At 41.6% G+C, this 9,938-nt stretch overlaps 1 protein-coding gene across 1 annotated transcript; it reads left to right on the forward strand.

Moving 5' to 3' along the window:
* Window positions 1-7,471: 7,471 nt before the first annotated feature.
* BSPH1 (binder of sperm protein homolog 1) lies at window positions 7,472-8,532 on the forward strand. Its single transcript, XM_015591757.1, has 3 exons — window positions 7,472-7,532; window positions 7,860-7,991; window positions 8,390-8,532. The coding sequence occupies exons 1-3, from the start codon at window positions 7,472-7,474 to the stop codon at window positions 8,530-8,532; spliced, it is 336 nt and encodes a 111-aa protein (XP_015447243.1).
* Window positions 8,533-9,938: the final 1,406 nt, after the last annotated feature.

The following is a 9,938-nucleotide window of genomic DNA, read 5'->3' on the forward strand; positions in this document are numbered from 1 at the left end:
TGGAGCCACGGTCCGTGGTCTACGGTCACGCCACCCTGGACGAGCCCCATGTCTGGTCTCGGAAGCTAAGCAGGGTCGACAAGCCCCATGTCTGGTCTCGGAAGCTAAGCAGAGTCGGGCCTGGTTAGTGCTCGGATGGGAGACCACCTAGGAAGACCAGGTGCTGTAGGCACAAATAATAATAAATAAAAAATATATATTAATGAAGAACACAATAGGACATGGTTCAGAAGTCACAGTGAATCTTACTTTTCAGAGTCGGGAAGTGTTGGTGACCAATAAATCTTGCACTACTTGTTCCTGGGAACTGCAAAGCCACCGGTGGCCCCTGAGGCGAGTCACTGAGGGCGACCAGAGGATGGGGGGCCCCCTGAGGGCTGGTGGAGCACACAAAGGTGCTGGTATCGGGGGAGCAAACCCGCCTCTCCCAGAAGCCTCCCCAGCGGGTTCTTCAGCCTTGGTTCCCAGAGACCAGTGAGGTCAAAGCCGCAGGTGAACCCATGACCGCCCATGCGATCCTTGGCGATCGCTGTCTGGACAACAGCCCAGAATTCTCAACATGACCCTGCTGCTTGTCTGCATTTAAAGCCAGCTTGCCCAAGTGTGTGTTTTTTTCCCCCTGTGTTTCTTGCTGTGCGACATAGGTGTGTAGCTTGGGAGCAGAGGAGGAGAGAGAGGGAGGGTGATAAAGGAGGAGGAAGAGGAAGGGAAGAGGGGCGGGGTAGGAAGAGAATGGGAGGTGGGGACAAGGAGGAGACAGTGCCTGTGCCTATAAAAGCCGGAGGAGGAGGGTGACCAGCAGCCCTGGGAGGGAGGACATGGCCCGGTACACGGGACTCCTGCGGGTTTGTGTCTGTTGGCTTCTTGCCCTGGTGGGTCAGCTCTACAAAGGTGAGGGCTGTCGTGCTGTGTCTGGGGTCGGGCATTTAAAAACCGGGTCTTGCACTCAGCAGGCTGTTTGTTGTCAAATGTGAGATGCGTGGAGAGTAAGAGTCATCCTTACTTAAGTCCTGTGCTCTAGGAAAGAAAGAGATACTCCCTGTACTTTTCAGGTATGTCCATTTAATAGACATGATCCACTGACGGGCTTAAAAAACAAGCAAACAGACAAACAAAAGGCTCCACTCAGCAAGATGGACTAAGAATGTCAATCGGCAAATTCTACTGACAGAATTTCTCTGATAACCACATGTCTTCCTTCACGCCGATGTGTTTGAAACGCCTCATGTAGAGGTTTTGAAAATGAGACTACGTTTTGGAAAGACGGTTTTTATTCCTTTACCAAAATCATGTTGCCTTTAACAATTATCAAGTGACGATGTCAGAAGACGTGTCCGTTTGGATGCATTTCTTACTCATCACTGTGAAAATAATTTTCTTTGTGGATTGGCAAAGGACCGTGACTTCACATGTACGACTTTAAGAATTTTTCGGGCCATCTTTGCGCTGAGAAATAAATCAAACGCAGGGTTGATAAATGTTTTAAAAGTCAGGGAAAGAAAAAGAAAAAGAAGCTCTCCAGGTAACTGTGATCACTGCTCTCTTATAGGTTAGAATTCTTATTTTACGCTTATTGAAAAAGAACACTTTTTGACTTGGACGTAGACTTTTTTGTGAACGAGGTGTCACTTTTCTCTGTACGCAAAAAAGAAAATACAAATGAAAGAAGCTGATCGAGATGTTCCTAAATTTCCCCACTTTGAGTGTCCGGCCTCCTGAGTTATCAGTGTCCTATTTTCCACCTATTGCCCGAGCGATGGCAGAATTTCTCGAAACGATACGTAAAAAACTCACATCCGTTGGTCCTGGGCATGTTAGCCAGTCTGTACGATCATGTAATCCACTTTTCAGAATAAGCAGTAACTGTTGTTATTATTATTGTGGTCATCCTTTATCTCCTCTCTCACATCTGCTTCCAGAGGCTAAGGGGGCCCTTTCGTCTCTGGGAGGCTTCTTTTGAGCTCCCGACGTGCTTACTACCAGTTCTGACGCTGGCCTTTTGCCTAGGGTCACTTTCGGTGCAAGCCATGACTTCCACATCCCCACAGCAACCCAGCCTGCGTCAAGAGGCAGGGACACCGTGGCTTCGGAGATGTCGGAACACAAAAAGCCTTGCATTTTAGCGTTTTGAGAAGCTATGAGATGGTAGGTTTGGGGTCCGGCCGGATGCACGGGACACAGAGATGAAATGACACAAGCGTCTCCACTCCGTGAGCTCACAGGCTGCTGGCAAGGTGGAAACCATCGTCCAGTACCCACTGGGTCTGGCCAGGCTTCAGAGGGCTGGGCCGAGTGATCTCGTTCCAGGCCTGGAAGTCTGCCATGCACAAAATGTCATCTCCCAGTTCTTATGAGCCGTGGGGGCGTGCTCAGGGATCACAGTGGGGTCCCTTGTGGAAGGGGTGACGATCCATGCCTGTGGGCCCTGACGTGCAGTGCAAGCCCAAAGCTCTCCTGTTGGAAAATTATGTTTTCTATCTCACATATTTCTGACGGGTGTTAAGCAGCATGCATCCCGTTCTATTTGGGGAAAAAATCAAGATTTTTCATTCTCCGTTTATTCTAAAATTCATTCTATGTTAGAGTTCACTCTCAAATTGTGACTGTTTTAAAAGATGTCATTAAATTAACTTCAACGAAGATTTCATTTTTAATTAAGTGCACGACTTAACATTCGATAGCCTTGACATAAAATCACTTCATCAGAAAGGACAAAACAGAAAATTCAGTGTCTAGGGAGCGAGGAGGTGAGGATGACAAGTTTCGTGGCTTGTCAAGGAAAAATGGTCAAGAAGTGCCACTTTCAGAGAAACATCGGGCAGTGTCTCCCACTGGGAATGTGAAAATATTTGAAGTGGGCAGGATTTGACATCCTCAGGTTCTTTCCCCATTTTATAGCTGAGCGAACTGAGGGCAGCTGACTGGGGAGTAGCTGGGCTTGTGTTGGGCTCTGGGAAATGAGATTCCACTGAACCAACGACCCCAAGGTGGACTCGAATTGACTTGCCAGATCTGCTCAGAGCTTCCCTAATTCTTCCGACCTATAGTTCTCTTTTCTGGAAAGTGAGAGAAACAATGCTTGCCTCACAAAGGTGCTCTTACACGTTCACTAAAACGCAGTGCCCAGTACATAGAAGATGCTCGATGCGTTTGCCTTCTCTACATATCTGAGTGGTATCATCTTGATTTTTCTCCCCTCGAGGAAGGGATTTCTGTTTGGAAGATGACAGCTCCAAAGGCATAAATCTCTAATGGTAGAATCCAGGCATGAGCGAGAAACGGTGACAAAAAGAACATCTAGTGTAGGGTTTGGGGGCTGGGTGAAAAAGGCGAAGGGATGAAGAAGGATTAAAAAGGCAAAGGGATGAAGAAGTAGAAATCAATCGTCACCAAATAGTCATGGGGATGCGAAGTACAGCTTAGGGAATACAGTCGATAATATTGCAATAACTATGTATAGTACCAGTGGGGTACTGGATTAATTGATGGATCATCTCGTAAATTATATAAATGTCTAACCACCATGCTGTACACCTGAAACTAATGTAAAATAGCCCTGAATGTCGACTGTAATTGAAAAAAATTTTTAAGGGGAAAGAATGAATAAATATTGGGTAATCAGCACATGCACACACATACACACACACGCACACACACGATACACATTGTTCCATATCAGAAACACCTCTAAGCCCTCCCTGAACATTAGCCCGAATCTTCCTAACGACAGTAGTGAAGAGATGATGCCGGTGGTGATAATGACGATGCTTCAGCAGTTATGTCATCGTTGATAACACTAGAAGGTAGAAACTACTGCGTGACTTCTTCGTTCCAGACGCTATCCTAAGTCGTTTATATGCATAATACATCTGTTCCACGTAACAATCCCATGAGGTATGTAAAATTCTTGCCCTTGGTTTTCAGAAGAGAATCTGAGACACAGAGAGGCCGAGTCACGCAGTTAGCTAGTGACAACTGGGATCCGAGCTAAAGGCCCTGAGAAAATACATTTCTTTAGTCATTTTTCTACTCTGTCAATACGTACGTCTGGGTCCTCTTACTGGAACCTTAACACTTGTAAGGGACTCTCTCACGGCCCTTTAGGGTGTGTCCCCTGTTTTAGCAAAAGCAAATTTTCATAGTTTTTACAGGTCGCCTGTTCAAAATCCGCAGGCAAATTCACACGCGTTGAGATCCCGCCTGTGTTCTGATCTTAAAGAAATGCATTGAAGATCTGTGAACAGTGGACAATTCCTTTATTATGAAAGGCCTTACGACTTTCTTCGAGATTTCTCGTAACTTCAATATCTGCTGGATAGCAAGGTCTCCTAAACTTGAATTCTGGAGCCACTTTTAGTGGATATAAGTTCTCTATGTTTGGTAAAAGAAATCTGTTGCAAACCTGAGCGAGCCTCCCATTGAGTAAGGGAGCAAATAATAATGATTATTGTAAGAAGAGAAACCCTTCTCACTGTAATCAAATCGTTTCCAGGTGCTAAGTGCTTTGCTACGTGATGTGTTCTGTGGAGAACCCCAACATAGGTTTTCATTTTCTTCTCTTGACAAACCTTGACAAAAGAGTTTGAACTGCAAAGGCCCTTCCTTCACAGATGCTAAAACTTAATTTGATCTCATCGGAAAAGTCAAGGACACTTAAGCCAGAAAATGCTGCTTGGACTTGGACCTTCAAAGTTCTCACCTTGTACCTTCCAGAGACTACTAAAAAGAAATAGAATAAAACAAAAGAGAGAAGAACAGTGAAATGATCAAACACGGTTTTCCTATTCTAATATGGTTTATTTTATAGGAAAGTATAGAAAAAGGAAATTGTTTTCTTTCGCCTGCCGAATTTGTTTGTTTATAGATAATTTTAATCGCTCCCGTCCACCAACGATATTTGGAAAATGCGGTTAAGGCCAAAGGAAAAATTAGAAATCACTCACAATCACACTACTAGAAATAAGCACTATTGAAATTTGGATGTATCGACTTCAATATATTATCATATTTACTGGAACATAAGTTGGTAAAATATTTTATTTTTATTTTATTTCAAAGGCTAAATCTAGAGAAATAAATATTTGTTTAAAATTGTGTCTTTCAGATCCTAGCGTTTTAACAGCTACAAGTGAGTAGATCAAAACTCTTTTATTAGAGTTTCTTTTGAAATTTTGCAATAAAATGCAAAGTTGTTGAATACTGTATTTCTTTTCTTTGTAAGAAATCATATTTTTCATGAAAAACTACTATTTTGTGTCCTTGTATATAAGAAAAGTATGTTCCGTGTTTAAAATAGTTAAGAGCAAAAGAGAGCAATTATAGTTTTATTGTAAATTTTGCTGCTAATGTTTTTAGGTGATCAAATATTTCATTATATACACCTTTAGGTGATTTTTTTTTTTTTTGCAAAAATAGTCGTATAGAATCTAATGAAATAGAAGATACCTTTTGTCACCTATAGATGAAATACAAAATTCTCCATATCTATTTATATTCTCATTTTTGTTAATGCCTACATGATATTATAAAGCTACATTTTTATTTTTAAATTCCCCCAGTGATTGCTATTTTTGGATCGATGTCTATCTTTTTTTTTTTACTATTATTAACCACGCTGAAATGAACACCCTTGAATTGAATGTCATTCCAATTAAAACCAGGAGGGTACAGAGGTGTCTTTTGTGATCAGTATTGGGGGTGGGGGCGTGTTCTAACATATGTGATAGTGCAAAAAAATAATAATAATCCATACACTTACAGAAAATTACACAGGCAAAACTATTGAATGATTGTATACTTAAAAACCCCTAGGAACACTAGTAAAGATTATTAGTTTATAAAAGAATACGGCTACGTGGCTGAATATAAGACAGATATACAACAATCAATAGTTGTTCTCTGTATTGGTAAGAACCAATTAGACACCGATGAAAAATGAAGCATTCTACTTTACATCAATGACAAAAAGCACTTTAGAGTTAGATCAGAAAATAAATGTACAGGACATATGTAAAGTAAAGGATACAATCATATGGAAGAACATACATAAAGCGAGTTCTAAAAAATAGAAGGTTACGCCACGTTCTTGGTTGGAAGACGTAGGAATTGTGAAATAAATGTCGGCTTCAAATTTTCTTTTTCAGTAACTAGGGATGCCTTTCCAGAAACCAAAGGTAAGTTGATTATGAAACTTTTACTGTTAAAGTACATTTTGTTTTCATTTTATAAAAATGGGGAAATCGGTGCGCTTTCTTTTTCTGGTAAAAAAAAAATTCTCCTTTCATAAAATGTAATATAAGTACCTTGTAAACAGAAGAAAAATGAGAAATAAAAGTCGCCTTGACCTTTCAACAGCATTAGGTGTTTCTACTCTTGAATTTCTGCCAACCTAATGAAGAATACCTGATTTTAAAATTCATAGGAAAAAAAATAGTAATTAGGGTTACAAATGAAAATAGAGCTGGGGCGGAGAAGCACCTTGAGTTACAAGACATTTAAACAAACCGTAAATGTAGTAATGTAAATAGAGTGGGATCAACCTAGAAATAATCGAATAGTAAGTAATGTTTTCTGATGCGTGAGAGTTCCAGGTCCTGCTTATTTTACCATTGTCTATTTACCTTTCCAATCATTTCAGTAAACTTGATAGAAAATATGGAATGCATCCCAGGATACAGTATTAGAATCTAATACATGATTTTAAATGTACGGGTGGTTTATTTTGTCACCAATCTGTCTTTGTGTAATAGCTACTACTTGGAAGGAAATGAAGTTGCCCTCCCCTCTTGCATCATATGTAAAATTAAATTCCTCTTTAATCAAATTTGAAAGGTAAAAGAAAAATTATTTAATTGAAGAAGAAAATGGAGGGTATGCCCTGAAGATAGGTATGCCCTAAAGACCAAGAAATCTTTTAAAACAAGACAGGAAGCATCTGTTATAAAAGTAAACATTTAAACAGTGTATAAATATTTCATACTGGTGACAATTCAGGTAAAAGAGCACGTTGGTGGGAAAGGTGAATTACTGTCGTCCTTTGAAAAAGCAATACCCATTAATGTGAAAACGTTATATATGCTTTAACATAATAACCTTGCTTTCGAGATCGTATTCCATGAGGACAAATGCTTCAGTACAGAAGAATTTACATACATGGAACGTTTGCTGCAGCTTTATTTAGAGATGGAATAAATCTGAGAAATATTGAAGATATTGTGGCAAAATTCATATCCCAGACTGTGTGACTCAGCCTTAGAAAGAGTTAGAGCTACAGAAATTAAGAGAATATGTTTAAAAGGATTTTTATAACCTATTAAGTTAGAAACTGGAGTTATGGATCGAAAGTATGATTCTTTCTGAGAGGGAGAAAAATCTGTGTATGCATGAGTGTATGTATGCACATTTATATTACGTAAGGCTATGTGGATGCTGTATGGTTGTATGTGTTATATGGTCCATATGCGTTGTACGGATGGAGAAGTACTCTGTCTATATAGATATAGATAAAGATATCCATGTGGGCATGGAGAAAAGTGTGGAAAGATACACACCAAACTATATACACTCGTGTGTGTGTCTGTGTGTGTGTGTGTGTGTGAGTGTGTATGATGGCAGAGAGAGTGGAAAAAAAGAGATACAGCAAGGACTAGATAAAGGCCCACATTTATGCCATGGAAAAAAAGTGAGTCAGGAATAGGAGTATAAAACAAAACCCTCATCGGTAGATGCTACAACAACTCTGTTATCGTGTGACTCAGAACTCTGATTTCAGAGTGTCACCCCCTCTGGGAGGAAAGTCACTTGGTGACTTCTCAACCAACAGTCCCAGAGATGAAGGGAGAATTTTCCTTTTTCTCCAGATGGCAACTGCGTCTTTCCCTTCTACTATAAAGACAGGATTTACTATGACTGCGTCAAGCTCAAGGCCAAGAGCAAGTGGTGCTCGTTGAACAAGACTTTCATAGGATACTGGAAGTACTGCTTGAAAGACGGTGAGTGCCGTGCCCCGGAAGAGCTCGGGGTGGTTGGTGACCTTGGTCATGGGAGGTGAGGTCGGGCGAGCGCCTCGAGAGGGTTCTGTAAATGGGAGACCGTCCGCTGAATTGTGAAAATAAGCTCTGTGCAGGTGTCTGATAGTACAGAAATCACCCTGCACCAAAGACACATGATGAGCCCTTCGCCTAAATGACCTTGAAGAGACGTTTGTTTTAGTAGAATCTCCATCCGCCACCAGCGCTGTTCCACATGCTTTTGGTGGAGTAGAGCAGAGTGGGAAAGGGGTGTGTGTGTGTGTGTGTGTGTGTGTGTGTGTGTGTGTGTGTGTGTGTGTGTGTTGGAGAGGAGGCAGGAAACAGAAAGGCTTCTCACTCTGATGCTTTCTTCTCCGTAGACTTTGCAAAGTGTGCGTTTCCATTCTGGTTCAGACGCCTGATCTACCGGGAATGTACCGAAGATGGGCGTCCGTTTAGGAGAAAATGGTGTTCGCTGACCAAGAATTATAACAAGGACAAGATTTGGAAATATTGCGAATAGTATTGAGAGTTATTGCGGGGAGGGGGCGATGAAGAGGCAGAATCATTCTCAAGGGAAAGAATCTGCAGGTTTTCTTGGGAAAGAGGGAGATAGGACCCTCGTTAAAAGGGTTTGTTTGTTTGTTTGTTTGTTTTCTGAGATATGAGTTGAAGGTGCTCTGGCTGTAAATAACTTAGAGTTTTGATTCTAGGTTATGGGGTTTCGATATAGAAATCTGTATTCTAGCCTCAGCGCTTTTACTTGCTGACTGTGTAAAATTAGGCTTTTAAGAGAAGTTTATGGACGTTGGGTGATAATGAGGTGTCACCGTATGTTCATCGCTTATAACAAATGTCCCGCAGTATTGCGAGGGGTGTCGGTCCTGGAGGAGACTGTGCATGTGGGAGCGGGGCAGGGAGTATATGGGAACTCTGCGTCTTCTGCTCAATTTTGCCGTGAACCTAAAACTGCTCTAAGAAATAAAGTCTATTAAAAATGTATTACCTTAAGTGAAAAAAATTTTTTTTAACAGAAAAAAATATTAGTGACACCGAGGTGGGACCTGAGGTAGGAATATAGGTTAGGGTGAGGAGGTTGCTCAGATATGAACTACATGAGCCAGGGTAATGAGGCTAAAGGGACCCGAATCCAGGGCAATTTGCCTCATGGTGGGTCACAGTTCTCTATGGCATTCAGGACGCGAGCAAGTGTTATGTCTTTACAATCACAGCTTATCGATGTGCTTTTTGACACAGCACTATTAATCGTCATAACAACTCTACGAGGTCAATATCATCGTCGCCATTTTCAGAAACTACGAGTCAGGTGGATTTACTCATCCGCAAAGAGGTAGACGGCTATTAGACTTTCGTGATATAAAAAGGCTCTCAGGGCAAAAGGCCAACCATAGAATTACCACGTGACCCACACATTTCTCTCCTGGGCACGTCCCCGAACAAACTGAAGAGCGGGGCCTTGAACACGTACCTCCGCATCAGCGTCCTTTTTAGCATTATCCGCAACGGCCAACAGAAGAAACGACCCGAGTGTCCGTCAACAGATGGGTGCGGGGACAAAGCGTGGTCCAGACGTAGAACGGAATAGTACGGCTACAAAAAGCAATGACGTCGATACGTCCTAACACGTGGACGAACCCTGAAAACGTTATCCTAAGTGAAATAAGCCAGACGCAAAGGAACGGATATTGGATGACTCCATTTATATGAAAAATGTAGAACAGGCAAATCCATAGAGACAGAAAGTGGACGAGAGGTTACCCATGGCTGAGGGGAGGGGCACAGAGTTTCTTAGGGTGATTAAAAAGGTTTGCGGGTAGATTGTGATGGTCGCCCAACACTGTGAATGTAAGTGATGCCACCGGCCTGTATACTTCAAAATTGTCAAAATGGCAAATGTTATGATATACA

This window comes from Pteropus alecto, unplaced genomic scaffold (genome assembly GCF_000325575.1).
Source record: "Pteropus alecto unplaced genomic scaffold, ASM32557v1 scaffold41, whole genome shotgun sequence".
Taxonomy (NCBI): Eukaryota; Metazoa; Chordata; class Mammalia; order Chiroptera; family Pteropodidae; genus Pteropus; species Pteropus alecto.

Coding starts and splice junctions, on each gene's coding strand:
- BSPH1 (XM_015591757.1), top strand. CDS start 7,472: ATGGAGAAGTACTCTGTCTATATAGATATAGATAAAGATATCCATGTG. Junction 7,533..7,859: donor CCATGTGGGCATGGAGAAAA/GTGTGGAAAGAT, acceptor CTTTTTCTCCAG/ATGGCAACTGCGTCTTTCCC. Junction 7,992..8,389: donor GAAGTACTGCTTGAAAGACG/GTGAGTGCCGTG, acceptor TCTTCTCCGTAG/ACTTTGCAAAGTGTGCGTTT.